The sequence below is a fragment of the Myxine glutinosa genome, chromosome 1 (assembly GCF_964187855.1).
Source record: "Myxine glutinosa chromosome 1, kmMyxGlut1.1, whole genome shotgun sequence".
Taxonomy (NCBI): domain Eukaryota; kingdom Metazoa; phylum Chordata; class Myxini; order Myxiniformes; family Myxinidae; genus Myxine; species Myxine glutinosa.
Window position 1 is genome coordinate 401,192,909 of NC_136261.1, and position 23,635 is coordinate 401,216,543.

Genomic DNA, 23,635 nt, shown 5'->3' on the forward strand with positions numbered 1-23,635 from the left:
TTCTCTCTCCAAGGATTTATAAATGGGAAAGAGAAGAGAAAGAACTGCTCACCTCCACTCATTTGTTCCTCTTTTCTCTCGCCTGTTGAATAAACTTCGCCAATCGTTTTTTTTTGTGTGCATGCAGAGTCGAGGCTCGTGGAAGAGCTGGACCACATAATGGGTCAGGATGCAACAAAACAAAAGGAGCAGCCACAAGAGAAGGGGGAAATGCCAATAACAGGGCCGAGGGAGAAAGTAGACGGAGACGGACAAACAAGGGATGTGGATGACGATGAGGGCTGGGGGAGAACGCAAAGGGTAGACCAGATGGATATAGAAACAAACTTTGGGCGGATGGTGGAGGTGGGTTAACGGAGGTAGGAAAGATCATTGTTTTTGATGGGGTCCGAAGCCTCTCCTCAGTGAAAGACACATGAAAGCCCGCTTGGAGTTTGCAAAAAAGCACCTAAAGGACTCTCAGACTGTGAGAAGCAAGATTCTGTGGTCTGATGAAACCAAGATTGAACTGTTTGGCTTCCGTCTGGTTACTCTGCCATAAAGCCCAGATCGGTGGGGTGTTGCAGTGATGGTTGCCCTTCTGGAAGTTTCTCCCATCTCCACACAGCATCTCTGGAGCTCAGCCAGAGTGACTATCGGGTTCTTGGTCACCTCTTACCAAGACCTTCTCCCCCGATTGCTCAGTTTGGCCGGGCGGCCAGCTCCAGGAACAGTCCTGATTGTTCCAAACTTCTTCCAATGAAGAATTATGGAGGCCACTGTGCTCTTGGGAACCTTCAATGCAGCAGAGATTTTTTTTGTCGGCTTCCCCAGATCTGTGCCTCGACACAATCCTGTCTCTGAGCTCTGCAGGCAGTTCCTTCGACCTCATGGCTTGGTTTTTGCTCTGATATGCATTGTCATCTGTGAGACCTTATATAGACAGGTGTGTGCCTTTCCAAATCATGTCCAATCAATTGAATTTACCACAGGTGGACTCCAATCAAGGTGTAGAAACATCTCAAAGATGATCAAGAGAAATGGGAGGCACCTGAGCTAAATTTCAAGTGTCATAGCAAAGGGTCTGAATACTTATGTCAATGTGATATTTCAGTTTTTTCTTTTTAATAAATTTGCAAATCTTTCTAAAATCCTGTTTTCTCTTTGTCATTATGGGGTATTGAGTGGAGATTTATGAGGGGAAAAATGAATTTAAACGATTTCAGCATAAGGCTGCAACATAACAAAATGTGAAAAAGTGAAGGGGTCTGAATACTTTCTGAATGCACTATATATATATATACAAATCTTTATAAAAAGCCCAATTTTTTTCAACACGGATACCGATATAATTCGTTTGGTGAGTTCCGATCATTAAATATGTTACCATATGTGAGAAACAACTCTTAATTTAGACATTGCCATGATCGGTAAGTTCGGGAAAGAATCAGTCACATGACCTCTCACATGCGCTAATTATTCAAAAACCGAAAATAGTACAAACACAACGTATACATCGTTTTAAAGGTCATTTTACTGATCATCTAAAAACATCACTCTCAAGTGTGAAAATATAGTTTGTAGAAAAAAAATGACCCACGTGATGCCAGCTCCAAACTGCCACTTCCACTTGACAACGGGTGAACCTCCAATGACTACCTCATCCTAACAACAAGGTGAGTTGTTTTTTTGCTCTTTGTTTGGGATCAAACTGCTTTGAGCTCCCAAGGTTAATGACAACGAAACTTTCTACCATCAGATTTTTACCACAATGTACCTGAATAGGGGTTTTATGCCGTGATGAGGGGGTCATTTAGCCCGTTATTGCCGTGTTGCACTCCCAAGTTAGTTTATTTATGAACCCGAGGTAATTTCTTTACTACAGCTTCACTCCTTTACACCCTGTATTACTGGTTTAGACCCTTTACAACCCTTGGACCCCCTTCGACCTCTTTAGACCCTTTACACCCCTTTGATTCCTAAAGACCCCTGAGACCTTTTACACTCTTTAGAACTTTTCATACCCATTTCAACCCCTTTGAGACATGTATACCTTCTTCAAAACCTTTCAGACCGATTGACTTTTTAAGACGCTTTGGCCAATTTAAGACCCTTTAGCCAATTTAAGACCCTTTGGACAATTTAAGACTATTTGGACACTTTTGACTCTTTTGCTCTTTCGTCCGTAGACACCTTTAAGACCCCACTAGGCCCTTTTAAGAGTCTCGATTATTTAAACAGTTAAGACCACTTTATGACCCTAAAAAAAACTTTAGACCCCTTAGATAATTGTAAAAAATTTCCTCCCGAAATCGGTTTTGACGACCTTTTCCATGCACTATTCGTGTCGCATCACAAGTTGCAATGATGAATCTAAACTGATATCTCAAAGCAAAACTGATGTTGAAAAGTGAAACGAAACTACTGATCTATGAATCATCGAATGGGAAACCAGAATGAAATGCGATGGGAAATTGCTGAAAGCAAAGCTATGGGGAGTATAGAGAGAGGGGGAAGGCCAGAGTTGAAGAAACAATGTGGAGAGGGATAGGTGACTGGGCGTGACCGGTTGGTATGGAATGAACTTTGGTGATCTTCCGTCAGACTGTAGGCCCAAAACATGCCTAAACCCGATTCCCAGCTGAGCTTTCATAATATCACCCTCACTCCTCAGCAGTACTTTAGAGGTACAACAAGTATGGATTGGAAATCTTTGCTGATAGAATGGAATGAGGTTGTCGTGGTTACCAACTACACCCATAGCGACATCTGCTCACTGAATATTTACAATGAATTCCCATTTCTACCAATACACACTCCAAAGGAAATTGCTCATATCAGGTGAGACATCTATGAACCCCTGAACCCCCGTCATTGATGGGTACCCCCCTTGTCCCCCCCCCCCCCCCCCCCGGGAAAGATGATGGGGGTGTGCAGTACTTCCTCGCTGTTGCAGTTGGTTTGAATAGCGTCACCTTTGGCGAAGTTGGGCACTACAGCATGGATTTAATTTCCCCAGACAAATGTCTTACTGTCATTTTCTGTGGTTATTCTCGCCATCACCATGGCTACCTTTTCCTGTCACTGGGGATGGGTACCGTCACTAGTGTAAAAAAAAAAAGGTAAAAATTGGGCCGGTTTGGATAATACATTTTTAAAGAAAGAAGGTGCTTCCAACGAGAAAGTAGAAAACTACAGCTACTCCGCAAATTTGAGCAAATAAGCAAGAGCAGACCCGATCTCACTCGACGTTTCACCCGCTTCACAGCAAGCTTCCTCAGGCCAATAGACCGCAAGCCCTGGTGCGTGCCAATTTTTATTCACCATGTGGATGCTTCTGGTCATGTAACGGTCAGATGGAGGAGTTAAAAAAAAATTTTTTTTGCAAACCTCAAGCAACATAAACGTCAAGGCACATCATTGATGGGTTGCTCTCCTCTTTTTTTCAGTATTACTCACACGTAATCTGGTGTTTTATGAGTGTGCATGAGCATTTGTGTGTGCTTGTTGTCGATTTTTCATTTTGTTTTTGTTGTTGTGTTTCCGGGACAAGAAGCCACTCATGGCTGTACACAAATATATATTACTCTGTATACAAATACTTTGTGCAAAACAACTCCAACTCAGTGTGTCATTGCAAATCTAGTTATACTTGAGTAACGGCCTACACAGAGAGCAACAGGTGCAAAAATATATTGTTAAAGGATAATATTTTTTGATAAAAATTTGTTTCTCAGTCATCTTAACATACAGTCACGTGAAAAAGTAAGTACACCCCATGTAAAGTTTTGACTTTTTCAACATATTTCAACATACAGCTATTTGATCTTCATTTCAACAATATTGATAGATAAAGGTGATATAATATAACAAATATCATGAAACATTTACATCTTGTAGTCCATTGTATAATTTAAATAAACATAAATGCAAATTTCGCATATGGAAAAAGTAAGTACACCCCATGAAATGTTTTTTAAAATCTTTTTAACATATGCGGACATATCAATATTTGATCTTCATTTAAACAGTATCTATAGATAAAGGTGATCTAATTGAACAAAAAACAATTACAAAATGACTGCAATAATTTATTCAACAAAAAATTAACAGAGATGCCATTTCCTTCTGTGGAAAAAGTATGTACACCCTTGGCTCTAATAGGTGGTATTGCCCCCTTTGGCAGAAACAACCTCAAGTAGGCGTTTCTTATAACTGTCTCCAGTCTCTGACATCGACTGGGAGAAATTTTTTCCCAATCCTCCATGCAGAATTCTTTCAGCTGTGCGATGTTTGAGGGGTTTCTTGCATGCACAGCTCGTTTCAAATCCCCCCACAACATCTCGATGGGATTTAGATCCGGGCTTTGACTTAGTCATTCCAGAACCCTCCATTTCTTTCTTTTCAGCCATTCCTTGGTGGATTTACTGGTATGTTTAGGGTCATTGTCATGTTGCAAGGTCCACCTTCGGTTGAGCTTCAACTTTCTGACAGATGGCCTCACATTATCCTCAAGCACCCTCTAGTACATTGAAGAATTCATAGTGGATTCTATCATGGTGAGCTGCCCAGGCCCTGATGCAGCAAAGCTCCCCCAAACCATAATATTTCCACCACCATGCTTTACAGTTGGTATCAGGTTCTTGTGGTCAAATGCTGTCGTTGGTTTTTGCCAAACATGTCTTCTGGTACTGTGGCCAAATAGCTCTACCTTTGACTCATCTGTCCAGAGCACATTGTTCCAGAAGTGCTGGTCTTTGCCTCGGTGTTCATTGGCAAACGTTAGTCTTGTCCTGATGTTCTTTCTGGACAGCAAAGGTTTCCTCCTGGCACACCTCCCATGTAGATCAAATTTGTGCAGCCTCTTTCTAATGGTAGACTCGTGCACTTTGACATCAACACTGGCAAGAGCTACCTGTAGGTCCCGTGATGACATTCTGGGGTTCTTCGAGACTTCTTTCAGCATCTTGCGGTCTGCTCTCGGGCTGAACTTGCTGGGGCGGCCTGGCCTGAACAAGTTGGCAGTTGTTTGGAATCTTCTCCACTTGTAGATGATCTTCCGGACAGTCGAATGATTGATTTCAAATTGTTTGGAGATCTTTTTAAATCCCTTCCCAGACTCCTCGGCATCTATAACCTTCTTTCTGAAGGCTTCAGAGAGCTCTTTTGATCTAGGCATGGTGACGCCACACACTTCAACAACAAAGAGGAAACCAAACGAAATGTCTCAGGTTTAAATAAGACAGGTTCCTCCAAGATCCTCTCTAACGATGTTCTAATCATTTGCACCTGAGCTGGTGTACCTGATTCTAATTTTAGGTATTTGAAGTAGTGATAAATGTAGGGGTGTACTTACTTTTTCCACATGCGAAATTTGCATTTATGTTTATTTAAATTATACAATGGACTACAAAATGTAAATGTTTCATCATATTTGTTATATTATATCACCTTTATCTTTCAATATTGTTGAAATGAAGATCAAATTGCTGTATGTTGAAATATGTTGAAAAAGTCAAAACTTTACATGGGGTGTACTTAGTTTTTCACGTGACTGTACAAAAGAGCAATCAACAGATTATTTTGACAAAGGGTAATATCAATTTCCCATGAAAGATTTACCTGTACAATGAATCAGTTTGGATCCAGATTCAACTGTTTTTTGCTTTCCTCTTTGTTCAAGATTGGCACAAACCTGAGTTTCAGCTCCTCAACCTTATCCTGGTTCCAGCTCAGGCTCAGGCTCTGGGCTGTGTTGTGGTGATAATGCAGTAGAGATGGCTCATAGTACATAACAGTGTAGCAAAGCACAATACAGTATAGTAAGAGTACAATGTGAAACAGTACTGTGTAGTACAGTGGTACATTATTGTGGTACAGCACCTGTTGTATAGTTATAGTGTGGAATGGTACAGTCATACAGTATGTGTAGTATAGTATAGTACCATGTAGTAAAGTATAGCTAGTACAGTGACTATACTACAGTATAGTATGATAAAATGCTCTGCAGTACAGTGCAGGACAGTACAGTGCCTTGTCAGTTGTATTGTGCATCAAAGAAGCTCCATTAAAACTGAGAGATCTGCTGTTTCTATTCCGCATGTGTTCTTAAATGTTGTTGTAAAACGCAGGAAGTAATTGTTGTGAAAAATAAAACGATGTACTGTAATTAAACAGCTTGTCGTGTTTATTAATCTTTGCTGATTTCCACAGAGGAGCCGGTGGAGCATCCAGAAATGGACAAGTTTGAGTGGAGCACCTTGAGAAGTCTTTGTAAGTGAAGAGAAATGGAAGGAGGATGATGGGAATTTTAAGAGAATGGAATATACCAAGGAAGTTTGATTAATGGAATCCTTATATGCTTCGTCCTTCCATGTATCTCTTCTTATTAGTCCTCCACCCAGAGTGTTACAGAAGGTTTTACATGCAGGTCATTCACGTTAAACCCTGGCTACTTGATGAACAACGCATCATCCTTCATACGATTGTTATGGATTTGTCACTTCCGTTGTTGTGGTTTTCATCCACTGTAAACATTTTTCATTCCATGTACTATTATTGTTGTCGTTTAAGGGAGATAGAGGTTACTATTTTCAAAATGTAAAAAAAGTTAATGTTTTAAATGAAACCGGAACCGGACGACGACGAGGCTAAAGAGGAGGAAAAGAAGGCGGAGCGAGTGAGTCGGGGAAGAAGCCTAGCTGCTTTGAGGTCTGGAGCACACGTTGACGAACGGAGGTCACTAGTGAACTTCGGGTTTCCCGGGAAAGGGATTCTTGCGACAGAGTTGTTATCGCTGTGACAGATTAACCTGCATGTCAGGTTTTGGCGGTTGATTCCGAGGAAAATCATTGTCGGGCCGTTGCGCCTCGAGAACGGACCGTCGGCCATTTTGACTCACGCGCTTTGCGCGTCACACAAGGTTTTTTTCACTTCGCTTCAACCAATTTCACCGCCTCCAGACGTTTATCTGGTGTGTGTGTGTGTGTAACGTGGATTTTGAAGGTAAATCTGCGGTTCGCTGATTTGGAGCCGTGAAACGTCCATACCCGAGGGTGGGATTTCTCAGTCGCCAGGAGGGCGCCTTTGGATTTCCCCGTCGCCTTGAGGGCGCCTTTGCGCAGCTTTGGCTGCGTGACTGTGGCTGTCATCCGAGCGGGATTCTGGTTTCGATTGGACATCGTTCTGACGATCGCTGGAGCGGATCGACTTGGGCTTGATGCCGGAATAGAGACATTGGGGAATGTTCTTCTTTTCGCTCACTTGGAGCACAGTGAGTTATATTGTACAAACCTGATGGTACCATTGTAGGAAATATATATATTGGTTGTACAATTGATTACTATTGTTGTTGTACTGTTATTCTTGTGTGATCTTAATACAATATTTGTTTGTTGGTAACAATTGGTGTGGCTTCACCATTGATCTTCGACATACAGAATAACACATCTTTCTGCCGTGACTCCTCTCGGGGCTCGAAGGTACCGGGGGTTGGGGGGGGGGGGGGGGGGAGCACGTAACAATGATGCACATTTAAACAGGACAATTCTCGAACTAACATTTCCCTACTTAATACATCAAAATGGCTAACTACCCGAACACGGAGCATACCGAGCTGTGCATTTCTACTGTTCTAAGGTGATTACCCCTCCCCCACCCGAACACGGAGCATACCGATCTGTGCATTTCTAAGGTGATTACCCCTCCCCCCTTACAAACATAACAATATTATCTGGTCCTGGAGCTCTATCTTGTCTTAGCTTTCCTAGCTGTTTCTTTATTTCCTCCACTCTTACTTGGATCTCCTCAAGAAGACCTTAATCACCCCTTAGATAGATTATGTCAGCTATTGGTACTTCTCCTGACTGTTCTTATGTAAATGTTGAAGCAAAATCACTATTTAATAATCCAGCCATCTCACTTTCATCGCTAACCACTCTCCCTGTGCTATTCCTCAATGGGCCCACACATTTCTTAACCTGTACCGCTTAAAATATATGAGATTCCTCACATTCAGTCAATCAAATGTAAGACCAAATACTCCATTGGAGTCATCAGCAGGAACCTGAATAAGTAAAGAGCAAAGAGGGAGTGATCAGGAGGAGCCTGGATAGGATTCGGGATTCAGTCGCTACTCCACAACCCTCAAACCCACCCAGGCATAGCCAAGTGAGCCTTGCAGAAAACCTTCTGCAAGAATTCACTTCTCCTTAGAGAGATACAAAAAGAAAGAGAGAAAAAAAGAGTGAAATATATAAAAGACAAGTAGAAATACATTCAAAGTACACCGCCCCCATGCCAAATAAATAAATAACACCCTCCAGCATGCGGCATTGCTTCCCCCAACAATACCGCCATGCAGCACATAGAAACGCAATTGGTAAGGAGAGGTGTACAATAAGTGATTGATTAATTGGGTAATTAAAATCAATAAACACTAATCGTAAATATTTTCTTAATCAATTGGCTAATAGCATACCTCAACCACCAGTGTTTCATTTGAAGCTGTAATTTTTTGAAAATTAATTAAATGTCATTTATCGAAAAAAGTAAATAAATAATTGATTAATTGACTAATCAATAAATAACTAATCGAATAATTGATCAATAAATCAAAAATATCCTTTATAGCCACATCACTTGGTCACTGTCGTGTCCGAATATCAGCTTGCTAGTACAAAAGGTGCCTGAGATATTGGCCAGAAGAGAAAGGAAATAAATGAGTACTTAATTAATCAATTTATTTATTTATTTATTAATTCATCCAAAAACAAAAAATCACGTTTTTGCCAAAGTACTCGCTCATTATTTTGCCGAAATTTCAGCTTTATTGCTCAAAGGATGGTTGAGATATCGCCCCAATAAACCCCCCTTCGGTGCCCTGCGTTGACGTCATGCAGCGCCTGGAGATGGCATAGGAAAGGAACGGTGTACATCAAACAAGAATGAATGAAGAGAAATTCAACACAGGCATAGGCCATTAAGCCCAGCAAATCCTGCACAATGGTTGCTTTTCCACGCTTTGTCCTTTTTAAATATGCTGGGAAGTCATCACATACCATTTTAAAGTCTTTTTTTGTATGCAGTACATAGTGAAGGCTCATGGAATAGATAGAACACAGAACGGATCAGGACACAACGTAAAAAAAAAAAAGGTCACCAAGGTATATTAGGTCATTGAACTGGTTCTCCAAAAATGAGTTTTGTTTTGAAATCCGTTTTGACATGTTTCTACTGTATAGCAACAATTTCATCACATTATAATCAAATTGGACATTAAAAAAAGCTTTTATTATTGCCATCTATAATAATAAAAGAGTGTGTTTGTCCATCCATCATCCCATTCGTCTCCTCCATAAACCCCAAACCATGAAACCTAGAGGCCCCAAACTTTGCATGCATAGCTCTCGACCTCCAAGGGATTGCAAGAATGAAAACTGTGTGTTTGGGCATGTTTAAACTTTGTTCTCTATGCTCCTCTCTCCTCCAACCCCCCACCCCCTCCTCTCTGTCTGCCCCTCCTCAGTTTCCCCCCTCGTAAGTCTTCCCCACCCCTCTCTTCACATTCCCATCACGAAGCGACTCTGCATTACGCGGCAACGCCAGGCACCTTTTCTAGTATTGTACACCGCTCCTTTCCTATTCTACCTCCAGGCGCTGCATGACGTCATTGCCGGGCACAGAAGGGGGCCCGGCAATGAAGCCCTCTGAAAGGGAGTACAGTACTCAGTTTTCACTCTGGTTTCTTGTTTTCTTGTTTGTCCGGGCGATATCTCAGCAATCCTCTGAGCTAGGAAGCTGAAATTTCAGCACAATAGTGAGCAAGTACTTTGTCAAAAACGGTATTTTTTGTTTTTTAAATTAATCAGTTAATTGATTAGTTATTTAATTATTATCGATTAATTAAGAACTTGTTTATTTTGTTTCTCATCTGGGCAATATCTCAGGCACCTTTTGAGATAGGAAGCTGATATTTGGACATGATAGTGACCAAGTGATTTGACTGTAAAGGGTATTTTTGATTTATTGATTAATGAAATAATCGATTAATTATTTATTGATTAATCCATTTTTTCCCCGATTAATGCCTTATTTAATTAATTTCCAAAAAGTTACAGCTTCGGGTGAAGCACTGCTGGTTTAGGTATGCTATTGGCCAATTGATTAAGAAAATATTTTACAATAATTGTTTATTGATTTTAATTATGCAATTAATCAATCAATTATTGTACACCTCTCCCTCCCAATACCGTCTTTATGTGCTGCATGGCGGTATTGCTGGGCGCTCCGGCAATGCCGCGCATGAGGATGTTATTTATTTATTTGGCATGGGGGCGGTGTACTTTGAATGTATCTGTGCTTGTCTCAATTTTTCAATATGTCAAATGGAAACTGGCACAGTTTATTTGTATGTATGTCTTGTATTTGTGTGTAAAAGTTCATCAAAGTTTGGGAAAAGTCAAGGTCAAGGCCATCTGAAACAGGCAAAACAACTATTACGTCGCAGTTAAAGAAATGTATCAGCCAAATGTATTTTGCATAACAATCAATCATGTAAGCATTTGATAGGTTAAATTTTTTCGAAATTGCCAAACTGCTGTTTCCATGGCAACTGTTTATTTGGATTTCGCAAGTATTGTGCCATGCTCAACATATTTCTTATTATGAATTATTGGTTGGAGATTTTAATTTAAATTACCTTTGTAATTATTTGTTTGGATTGTAATCGGTGCTTAATTACATAATCAAACGTTCATGTTGATTATAAAATTCTTGTAAATCTGAGAGTAGTAATGAAATAATTTCGTAAAATTTTGTAAATGTTCTCCCTTTATTCCTCATTCCGTTAATAAACGTATGAGTATTTTTTTCGTATGAAAAAGTCGTCACTCATAGAAGAGCAGTGCAGACTATGGTCCAGCACGAGGAGCCTCACCTGTCTGCACAACACATCTCAAGGGACATACTATTGGAGATGCCTCTTCGTTGTGGGGATGGTACACTATCCTGGATGTGGGGGATCTCTGGGTCGCCCCTGTGAGATTGATCGGCTGTCTCCGTGCCGCGGGTTTGTTTGAGAGAACTGCAACAACAACAACAACAACAACACCTTTCAAGGACAACTATCAGGGACGCCTCTTCATGGTGGTTGTACCCCCCAACTCAAGTTGGGGGTCAAATCTTCCCCATTCTTCTCTGCTGCCCGGATTCGTCAGGGCAGCGCTGTTACGGTCCGAGTGTTGATCGGTCCGCATGGGACCGGCCCTTTCCCTCTTCCCTCTCTCCCTCTACCTCTCCCTCTACCTAACTCTGGCGTGGCCCTAAAGGGCACATGGCGGGAAGGCGCGGCACACCATCCTAGATGTGGGAGATCTCTGGCTGGGTCAATGGGTCATTCTTGGGTGATCAATCGGTTGTTTCCGTGCTGCGGGCTTGTTTGAGAGAGAGTTCCGAGAGCCTCTTTCTGGAGCTTTAAAACAACAACAACACATCTCAAGGGAACTGGGTGTGAACCTACAAGATATTGAGAAATAGGCGCAGATATTGAGCAATCACAAACGCAACCAGACAAGCAGAGATTGTTTTAACCTTCACTTTCACTTGTTCGGAAACTGGGACAGACACGAAGATAAAATTATCCAAAGACAATAAGCAGTGTGACCGACAGGAAGGAAAAACATGGAAAATGTATTTTTCACAAGACAATCCAAAGTGAAGTTCCCATTATGGAATTCAACAAAAAATATAAACAAAGGAAATGTAACATGCTCCATGATAGTCGCGTTCCTGGCAATTAAAATCTCTCCGAGGAACGGATAGCCGAACAAACTGTTACTCCAAGGTGTTCGTCAAATATACTGAGAACAAGAAAAGCACGACGGTACAACTAAATTCCTATGGGATCCTCCACACCAGACCTAAACACAGACAAAGGGGAATGTAAAAATAACTGGAAAATAATGGTGTAATTTAATTGTGAGGACTTGATTCGGATCGGTATCTCGTCAGTGATGTCAGGCCCCGAGCGCGCAGGCCCTATGCTGCTTCTGCCTTGGTGGGAAGAAGGCCTCGATGAAGGCCTCCCGCGCGAGGCGAACGAGCAGGCGTGCAGCCCGCTCCCCAGCCGTGCCCGTCCTCACGAATTCGGTACGGAAACCGCGGCTCTTCGTTCTTGATGCTCTGCCTCTTTACGACCGCCAGCAAGGTCTCGGAACACGGCCGCTGCGATGAAGAGAGAAATGTCAGCGCACAGCCATCTCCCACCAAAGCCCAGAACCAAGCAGGACAAAAGTCCATCAGCTCATTCTTTTCTCGGCCAACCTCTCACGTCATCGGTGCTTCTCCCCCAATCCCCGCAGGCCAACACCACAGGCTCAGCTCTCCACCACTCAACACGCAGTCCACCTTCATGACGCAGTCCGCCTTTGTGACACAGTCCGCCTGTCAATCAAAACCCTGACCAATGGTGTCTCCTCGAGGTGTGGCTTTCGGCCTGCCTCACCCTGTGGTGATGTAGCTGGTTGCCATGCCATCAGCAGTGCTCAGAACTGGCTTCCTGTTTGTTTTTATTGTTATTTAAAGCAGTTAATGGGCAATTCCTGCTATACGTGTCTAATGCCGTGCCATCAGGGACGAGGGATGTAAATTACAGAGGTTTGACAAACAAGGTAGTAGTTAACATAATCCCTACAACTAGTTAACACAAGGGCCATCCTCGTATGGCCACAATTGTTCACTCTTGCGTGACAAACGACTAAATAACATTACTACTTATTACATGGTGGAATTGGAAATCTCCCGCGATGAAGTTAACTCCAAGGGCCTTTCACTCACTCGCAGCAGGCAGGTTGGTGGTCTTTTCGTCTTCTACCGACTCCTCTCCGGCCTTGCCCCCCCAGCTCTCTCTGGGCTCTGTCCCCCAAATATTCCGACAGGTCGCACAAGATCTGCCTACAACCCTCTCATGGTTAAACTGCCAAAATCAAGACTCTCTGCTCACCTTCACTCCTTCATTCCTCTTTTCTCCCGCCTCTGGAACAAACTCCCTCACTCTCTTCAATCCCACTCCTCCCTCCAGGTCTTTAAAACAGCTGTTCACCACCATCTCTTATCTTCCCCCATCCAAAACCTTGATCTTTTCTACCCCCACTAATTTCACCCCAAATCCACTTTTTGAAATACCAACTTCTGTCCTGAAAGTCCTTGGTGTCCTTGTGTTTTATACTTCTCCCACCCCCCCCCCCCCCTTCCCACGCCTCCTCCCCCCAAGCCCTCTCCCTCCCACACATCTCTCGATGTCCCTGCTCTCAAATGTTGTGTTTGTGTGCTTCCCCTTCTCTCCCCATCTTGTCTTCCGCTCCCTCTTTTTGTATATTTTGTTTGTCTGTTTGATTTGTTTGTGAAATAAATGTTAGCTCTTTCACGAGCCTCGATTCTGTATCCCCAAAAAAATAACATTAAAAAAATGGTGGTGGTTCTTCTATTCCAGGACATTTGGAGCATGCTAATTTATTCATTCTACATGTACTACAGTAATAACTACCCCACAAACATAACAATACTTTACCCGATACATCAATACAGCTCTTCCACCAGATTTCGTTTTTGATAAACAAAGATTCAGGTTTTCCCACAAAATCACCTCGTGGTTCCTGAAGATATCATGGAATATTTCACCTTCACAACTTGCATAGAGATGAGACAGCCGGCTTTCCAGTCTTTGTTATTTTGGGATCTTCATGGCGAGCAACAGATAAAATGTTGATGTTCCTATCACCCCTTCCCAAGATGTGAAGCAAATTGTTAGGTTTGTCAATTTTTTTTAACTAAAGCGGTTGAAGCACAAGTGAAAATAATGTGGGTTTGTTTGATAATTTAAGTGAATTGTTAAAAAGAAACGTTTTGAAGAGATAAACGTGTTTGCATTTCTGCCCTTTTGTCTAACAAAGGCTGCGGATCTGTGTGTCTGTAGATGGTCGACTCCCAAGTCTGGACGCAAACTCTGCGCATCCATTGATCCTCATCTCCGAGGACCTCAGGACGGCGACCTTAACCAGGACCGTCCAACAATACCCGGAACATCCTGATCGGTTTGATTTCTGGGTTCAAGTTCTCTCCTCTGAGAGTTTCTCATCGGGCCGTCACTACTGGGAGGTCGACCTGAGTTCATGTCGTCGGTGCAGAGTCGGAGTCGCTTTAAACTCCATGGGGCGTAAAGGGGGAGAGTCAAGGGAGTCTCATCGTGGGATGACAACGGGGTTGGAATTTGATTGCAATATGATTGAGGGAATGAACGTTTTCCAGAATTCCTCACAACTTGGAGCTTCGAGCATTTGTGAGTCCATGTGTCAGGAAGGGAAAGGGAAAAATTGTCGTTTGGGAGAGAATCCCGAGTCGTGGTGTGTCGAGAAAAATAATAACGGATACTCAGCATGGCACAACAACCAATGTACCGCTCTGTCCGGGACGGTGAATCCCATTTGCAAAAATATCATTTATTTTGATGAGGTGCCTCTGTCCAAGCAGGTCAATCCCAAACGGTTAGGGTTCTTCTTGGATTGCGAAGAGGGAGAGATGAGGTGTTTCTGGGACTTGCGGGTCCTGCATGTGTTCAAGGGGAACTTCAAGGAACCTGTTAAACCCGCTATCGGGTTCTTCTTGGATTCCGGTGTGGGAGGGTTTACGTGTTTCGGGGATGCGCAGCATGGCAGACGAACCAAGGTACCCCTCCGTTCAAGATCTGTGTCCATGGCAGTCGCTAGGAAATATGGTCATGATAATGGTGCTGGTTCCGTGCAGTTCTGCTCCTTGTGATGCAGATTATGATTTATGGTGATTGTTATGGTGATTGTGATGGAGATTATGATTTATGGTGATTGTGATGGTGATTGTTATGGTGATGGTGATTATGATTTATGGTGATTGTGATGGTGATTGTGATGGTGATTATGATTTATGGTGATTGTGATGGTGATTGTTATGGTGATGGTGATTGCGATGGAGATTATGATTTATGGTGATTGCGATGGAGATTATGATTTATGGTGATTGTGATGGTGATTGTTATGGTGATGGTGATTGCGATGGAGATTATGATTTATGGTGATTGCGATGGAGATTATGATTTATGGTGATTGTTATGGTGATGGTGATTGTGATGGAGATTATGATTTATGGTGATTGCGATTGAGATTATGATTTATGGTGATTGCGATGGAGATTATGATTTATGGTGATTGCGATGGAGATTATGATTTATGGTGATTGCGATGGAGATTATGATTTATGGTGATTGCGATGGAGATTATGATTTATGGTGATTGCGATGGAGATTATGATTTATGGTGATTGCGATGGAGATTATGATTTATGGTGATTGCGATGGAGATTATGATTTATGGTGATTGCGATGGAGATTATGATTTATGGTGATTGCGATGGAGATTATGATTTATGGAGATTATGATTTATGGTGATTGCAATGGAGATTATGATTTATGGTGATTGCGATGGAGATTATGATTTATGGTGATTGCGATGGAGATTATGATTTATGGTGATTGCGATGGAGATTATGATTTATGGTGATTGTGATGGAGATTATGATTTATGGTGATTGCGATGGAGATTATGATTTATGGTGATTGCGATGGAGATTATGATTTATGGTGATTGCGATGGAGATTATGATTTATGGTGATTGCGATGGAGATTATGATTTATGGTGATTGCGATGGAGATTATGATTTATGGTGATTGCGCTGGAGATTATGATTTATGGTGATTGCGATGGAGATTATGATTTATGGTGATTGCGATGGAGATTATGATTTATGGTGATTGCGATTATGATTTATGGTGATTGCGATGGAGATTATGATTTATGGTGATTGGGATTATGATTTATGGTGATTGCGATGGAGATTATGATTTATGGTGATTGCGATGGAGATGATTTATGGTGATTGCGATGGAGATGATGATTTATGGTGATTGCGATGGAGATTATGATTTATGGTGATTGCGATGGAGATTATGATTTATGGTGATTGCGATGGAGATTATGATTTATGGTGATTGCGATGGAGATTATGATTTATGGTGATTGCGATGGAGATTATGATTTATGGTGATTGCGATGGAGATGATGATTTATGGTGATTGCGATGGAGATTATGATTTATGGTGATTGCGATGGAGATTATGATTTATGGTGATTGCGATGGAGATTATGATTTATGGTGATTGCGATGGAGATTATGATTTATGGTGATTGCGATGGAGATTATGATTTATGGTGATTGCGATGGAGATTATGATTTATGGTGATTGCGATGGAGATTATGATTTATGGTGATTGCGATGGAGATTATGATTTATGGTGATTGCGATGGAGATTATGATTTATGGTGATTGTGATGGAGATTATGATTTATGATGATTGCGATGGAGATTATGATTTATGGTGATTGCGATGGAGATTATGATTTATGGTGATTGCGATGGAGATTATGATTTATGGTGATTGCGATGGAGATGATGATTTATGGTGATTGCGATTATGATTTATGGTGATTGCGATGGAGATTATGATTTATGGTGATTGCGATGGAGATTATGATTCATGGTGATTGCGATGGAGATTATGATTTATGAGTGATTGCGATGGAGATTATGATTTATGGTGATTGCGATGGAGATTATGATTTATGGTGATTGTGATGGAGATTATGATTTATGGTGATTGCGATGGAGATGATGATTTATGGTGATTGCGATGGAGATTATGATTTATGGTGATTGCGATGGAGATTATGATTTATGGTGATTGCGATGGAGATTATGATTTATGGTGATTGCGATGGAGATTATGATTTATGGTGATTGCGATGGAGATTATGATTTATGGTGATTGTGATGGAGATTATGATTTATGGTGATTGTGATGGAGATTATGATTTATGGTGATTGCGATGGAGATTATGATTTATGGTGATGGTGATTGTGTGGAGATTATGATTTATGGTGATTGTGATCAAGATTATGATTTATGGTGATTATGATTTATGGTGATTGTGGTGGTAATGGTGATTGAGACTATGATTTATGGTGATTATGATTTATGGTGATTGTGGTGGTGATGGTGATTGAGATTATGATTTATGGTGATTATGATTTATGGTGATTGTGGTGGTGATGGTGATTGAGATTATGATTTATGGTGATTGTCATGGTGATTACGATTTATGGTGACTGTGGTTATGATATATGCATTTGGTGATTACGATTTATAAATTTCTTCATTATTATCCTCTTCTTCTTCGTCTCCTTTTTATGCAGCGCATAGCTGCGAGTAGCATCATTAGCCGAGGGTAGAACTGTACAAATGATGCAGTGCCCCTCTATGTTCGGGCGTTAATTTGTAATTTGCTCCAGCGTCTCGGCGATAGCTCGCCTACTCTTCGTGAAGGACACCGTGGGATCTTTACCGTCCACCAACTGACATTAGCAGACGTGACGCCCAGTTTAACGTCCATCCGAAGGACGGCACACACACTGATGTCTCACCCTGCCTGTGAAACACCAGAATGACAGTTTGTAGCTGGGTCGAGAAACGAACCCAGACTAGACAGCTTAGACAATCGGGTTCATACCTCTAGTCTAGGCCATTCTGCCAACTCAATTTCGTGATTATAATGATTTATCGATTTTGTGATTATGATTTATCGATTTGGTGATCATGATTTATCGATTTGGTGATCATGATTTATCGATTTTGTGATTATGATTTATCGATTTGGTGATCATGATTTATCGATTTTGTGATTATGATTTATCGATTTGGCGATCATGATTTATCGATTTTGTGATTATGATTTATCGATTTTGTGATTATGATTTATCGATTTTGTGATTATGATTTATCGATTTTGTGATTATGATTTATCGATTTGGTGATCATGATTTATCAAGCTTGTGAATGATAGCTTATTTACAATCATACTGTAATTTGAGAAGTCTCTGGTTTTTGCTCATTTTAATTCTCGACCCCCCCCCCCCCCTCCCTGCTCCTGCCCCCAACTCCCCTCCTGAATCGCTGGATATGAGTTGAAAACTGGTTATTATTGGGGTGTGGGCAGGGTGTTTTATGGGTTAAAAAAAAAACATCCCTACAGGGGTACAGGGGGACCCCCATTCTCTCTTTATTAATACTAGGGCATGCCCGTACTATATATATATATCTAAAATTATATCCCCCCCCTCTATTTACATGAAATGGTTTGGTCCATTCGCAAAGCCAAAGCGAACGGCTTGCGAGTACGGTGACAATCCCCCCCCTCTATTTACATGAAATGGTTTGGTCCATTCGCAAAGCCAAAGCGAACGGCTTGCGAGTACGGTAGAAACCCCCCCCCCTCTATTTACATGAAATGGTTTGGTCCATTCGCAAAGCCAAAGCGAACGGCGAACGGCTAAATCGCCATAGCTCGGTAACTACTTGTCCGATTAATATGAAACCTTGAAAAGGCACATCCTCAGGTCCCCAGCAATATACCTGGCAAGTTTCAAGTATATCGGACCCGTGGTTGTCGAGAAACAGCGGTCACAGACAAACACACAGACACACACACACACACAGAGATTACTGGAATTATAGATAGACTAGGGCATGCCCGTACTATATATATATCTAAAATTATATCCCCCCCCTCTATTTACATGAAATGGTTTGGTCCATTCGCAAAGCCAAAGCGAACGGCTTGCGAGTACGGTGACAATCCCCCCCCTCTATTTACATGAAATGGTTTGGTCCATTCGCAAAGCCAAAGCGAACGGCAGTTACGAATCGCAGTTACGATGAATCGCAAAGTAGTTTTAATTAGTTTTAAAACATAGTTTAACGCCAACATAGCGCCAACATAGTTTGCCAACGTGAAATAAATGAATACGCTCTCAAATGTGCCGTCCGAGGCAGAGTCTGTTCGCCACGTTCGGCACACGTGATAGCTCGCTGCTCTCTGATTGGTTGAATCGTTTTTTGGACATAGCTCGCTAACTACTTGTCCGATTAATATGAAACCTTGAAAAGGCACATCCTCGGGTCCCCAGCAATATACCTGGCAAGTTTCAAGTATATCGGACCCGTGGTTGTCGAGAAACAGCGGTCACAGACATACACACAGACACACACACACACACACAGAGATTAGTGAAATTATAGATAGATGATGGCATAGCACCCCTCCCGGGGTATGTTACAAGTCATAATAGAATACATCAATTTCTAGGAAATTGGCCTTTGTCTTCAATTTAAATTAATTTCACAAGTCTGCTCAATGTTGATTTGGTACAATAAACTTCACAAAACGGAATTTGTTTAATCCTTGAATGTTCTTAACCTCCTACAATTGTACTTGGCTTATAAAACAGTTTTATTTCGACCTTCAATAGTCCTGTAATTCATGTTTTATGTCGAGCTCCATCCCACGGACACAAAATCATCTAAATATTACATACGCAAAGATGGTGGAATTTTTCCTCTTCACCCCTCCGCATTCCGTCTACCCCCACCCCATTCCCCACTAAGTTGGCGAGCCCCTGCTTGAACTTAAACTTCACTGAACTGTCCTTTCATGCTCTCGATTCTCCTCCGAAACTTCTCCCCTTTCTCTCTTATCTTTCCTTTTGATTTTCTGTCAATTTTGAATTTCCCCGACTCCACCTCCCCCTCCTCCCCTGTTGAATTGGTGGGGGGACGCGGAGAAGAAGCAGCACAAAATTTATAATTGGATCGATTGGTGGGGCGTCAGTTGGTTTCCTACCAGGAACATTATAATCGTTGCTATTTTTTTGGATGACACAATGTCAAATATTTTAATGCCTCTCATCTAATTCCATTATTGTTGCTAAAATAGCATTTTTTGAATGGACTTGTGAAAAAACAAGCCTGATAGTCTAACAACGGCGTAGCTGGGCTTGGATCTGCTGAGTGCAGGATCTGCTGTCCGCCTGTCATGTGACCAGATCCTCAGCTCTGATTGGTGGACGTTTTTGAGGGACATACATACATACATCAGTAGGACAGACAAACCCTGTTCCAGACAGCACAGTACTACGGGCTAAGTTGTAAAAAATATGGCTACCATGTGACGTCATCAATTTTCTTTTCACGACGAATTTATCCCGAGATCACGCTCAAAGTTCATACTGATCGGATCAACATTCTACTTGTCGATTTATGACGTCATAATGAAGAAACCTATGACATAATCATTAACATGTTATTCCCCATGGGGAGTACTTTACAATGAGCCACGTTTCAATTTTTTCCTTGGAGCGGTTTCGGAGACATGGAGGTGCAACGATTTTCGTTTTTTTCTAAGATGGGGCCCATACCAAGTGATCTATGACGTCATAATTATCATTAAAAAGATTCTACTGGACGAGGCGCCTTTGAAGAAACTTTCGTGTCAATCGGACCAACGGTTGCAGAGTAAACAAATTTTAAAGGGAATAAACCCCCAAAATGTCGGCAAAAGTGAGATACATACATCCAAACATACATACACTGGATGGACACACATGCTGTTCCAGACGGCATTGCCCGATGGGCTATGCCATAAAAACATTCTTACCATGGGAGGGGGTTGTATGAACCTCTCTCGTGATGAGATTGGGAAATGTTTAGTTATTTTAGCCCGATCTTTTTGGTTGTTTTAGCCCCATCTCTCAATGGTGAAGAATTACCTTAAAAATTATCTGATTCGAATCTTCATCAAAATCGAATCATTTTTGTCCTTGTCAGATACCCAACCTCTCCATCAAATTTCATCCACATCCATCCACAACTTTGAGATATCTTAATCACAAACAAACAAACAAATAAGAAATATGTCGTGCATAGCACGGGGCCCATACCAAGTCGCACGATACTTGCGAAATCCCTAAAATAAGTTGTTGGCCTATGATGACATCAAAATTACTTGGTGGTTGAATTCAGTGACCACATATGCAAGTCCTCTTCAAATTTCAAGTCAATCGGACGAAAATCGAGGATTTTTTTTTGTATACAAGATCGAGGCTCGTGAAAGAGCTAACATTAATCAGAAAAAAAAAACGGACACATAAAACATGTAATAAGGGGAGCGGTAGACAAGATGGGGAGAGAGGGCGAAGCACACAAGCACAACATTTGCAAGCAGGGACATCGGGAGATCTGTGGGAGGTAGAGGGCTTTGGGGGGGGGGGGGGTGGGGAGTGGGAGAGGTACAAAACACATGGACACTGTAAGGACTTCCAGGAAAGAAGTTGGAATTTCAAAAAAGAGGATCTGGGGTGAATTAGCGGGGGTAGAAAAGATCAAGGTTTTGGATGGGGGAAGATAAGAGATGGTGGTGAACAGCTGTTTTAAAGAGCTGGAGGGAGGAGTGGGATTGAAGAGTGTGGGAGTTTGTTCCAGAGGCGGGAGAAAAGAGGAATGAAACAGTGAAGTTGAGCAGTCTTAATTTTGGCAATTTCACCAGAAGAGGGTTGCTGGCAGATCTTGTGCGACCTGCAGGAATATTTTGGGGACAGAGCCCAGAGAGAGCTGGCTGGGGGAGCAAGGCCGGAAAGGAGTCGGTAGAAGTCAGAAAGACCACCAACCTGCCTGTGGTGAGTGAGTGAAAGGCCCTCGGAGTTAGCTTCATCGCAGGAGATTCTAATGATTCTGAAAGCTTTGGTTTCAACAGCGTGAAGCCGAGCTAGGTGTGAGGCAGGAGCACCGGCCCAGAGGGGAGAGCAGTATTCCATTGAGCTGCGGATGAAAGCCTTGTATGTGGTGAGGAGCTCAGGTGTGCCAAGGAAGGACTTCGCACGACGGAGGATGCCCAGTCGGCGACTGGCTTTGGAGGCCAGATTGGACATGTGGTTTTCAAGGAAATGCCATTTTAGAAATTTTACAAAATTGGTGACCTTTGGCCTATGTTGACCTTTTGACCCCAAAACCAACTCCACCATTTGGTGAAGTTTTGTGAAGATCGGTTGAAAATTGTGCCCTGTAGGCGACTGACATACAGACATACAGAGAAACAGACAAAACAACAAAGACCAACCAACATACTTGAAAAACCTTCGATTCTCGCAAGTAACAAGTACAGATACATTCAAAGTACACCACCCCCATGGTAGCCACCGAACCAATTTTACCATATCGTTGGACTCCGTCACCCAGACCCATAAATTTGGTGTCCAATTTTGGGGAACAATGATTTGAAATATTTTATTTTCCACATTCTATGACGTTCGTTTCCGCCATTTAATTCTTAAAAGTTGGTCAGAACAAACCAAAATGTTGTTCCAGGCATCGGACAATAGGGCGCTACAGTTTGTACACAAGAAACTTCTTTTCATCAGCAAAAACCTTTCAAATTTCAGGGTTTAGATTATGCATAACTGGAATCGAAGCAGAGATGGAGCTATTAAGACATGTGCACTGAAAGTAGGACAAACCATGTATAACTGGGAAGAAAACTGTCATCCACATCATTATGTATGTATTTTTGTTTGTTTGTACAGTGCATTCAGAAAGTATTCAGACCCCTTCACTTTTTTCACATTTTGTTATGTTGCAGCCTCATGCTGAAATCGTTTAAATTCATTTTTTCCCTCATCAATCTACACTCAATACCCCATAATGACAAAGAGAAAACAAGATTTTAGAAAGTTTTGCAAATTTATTAAAAAGAAAAAACTGAAATATCACATTTACATAAGTATTCATACCCTTTGCTATGACACTTGAAATTTAGCTCAGGTGCCTCCCATTTCTCTTTATCATCTTTGAGATGTTTCTACACCTTGATTGGAGTCCACCTGTGGTAAATTCAATTGATTGGACATGATTTGGAAAGGCACACACCTGTCTATATAAGGTCTCAGCTGACAATGCATATCAGAGCAAAAACCAAGCCATGAGGTCCAAGGAACTGCCTGCAGAGCTCAGAGACAGGATTGTGTCGAGGCACAGATCTGGGGAAGCCTAAAAAAAAATCTCTGCTGCATTGAAGGTTCCCAAGAGCACAGTGGCCTCCATAATTCTTAAATGGAAGAAGTTTGGAACAACCAGGACTCTTCCTAGAGCTGGCCGCCCAGCCAAACTGAGCAATCGGGGGAGAAGGGCCTTGGTGATAGAGGTGACCAAGAACCCGATGGTCACTCTGGCTGAGCTCCAGAGATCCTGTGTGGAGATGGGAGAAACTTCCAGAAGGACAACCATCACTGCAACACTCCACCGATCTGGGCTTCATGGCAGAGTGGCTAGAGGGAAGCCTCTCCTCAGTGAACGACACATGAAAGCCCACAGAATCTTGTTTCTCAGTCTGAGAGTCCTTTCGGTGCTTTTTTGCAAACTCCAAGTGGGCATTAAGGCGCATAGACTGCCTTAATGAGCGCAGATTTTGAAGAGGTCAGTACACCTTCGTTAAGCATCAGATATGAAGCTCGTGGCCAAGTTTCATCAAAATCGTGTGTTTGGTTCAAGTGATAATGACTGAAGTGTTTACTGACTGACTGACCCACGGACACTGTTCAATCGCATAAGCTCATCGGACTAAAGTCCAGTTGAGCTAATAATGGATGAGAATATACTGGCAAAAGTAGGATCTGGGGACATTTG

At 41.9% G+C, this 23,635-nt stretch overlaps 1 protein-coding gene across 10 annotated transcripts in view; it reads left to right on the plus strand.

Annotated features, from left to right (window-relative positions):
• Window positions 1-17,827, plus strand: part of LOC137410816 (E3 ubiquitin-protein ligase Midline-1) — a 99,106-nt gene extending 81,279 nt beyond the window's left edge. For 3 of the 10 annotated variants that reach the window (XM_078770365.1, XM_078770364.1, XM_078770366.1), the window contains exons 7-8: window positions 6,193-6,252; window positions 13,952-17,288. In XM_078770365.1, coding sequence (XP_078626491.1) covers window positions 6,193-6,252; window positions 13,952-14,793 — 902 coding nt within the window. In that variant the 3' untranslated portion in view covers window positions 14,794-17,288. Of the gene's footprint in view, window positions 1-6,192; window positions 6,253-6,984; window positions 7,130-13,951 lie in introns of those variants that run through there. The other 7 variants (XR_013621893.1, XR_013621894.1, XR_013621892.1 and 4 more) reach the window with 6 other exon arrangements.
• The last annotated feature ends 5,808 nt before the right edge of the window (window positions 17,828-23,635 follow it).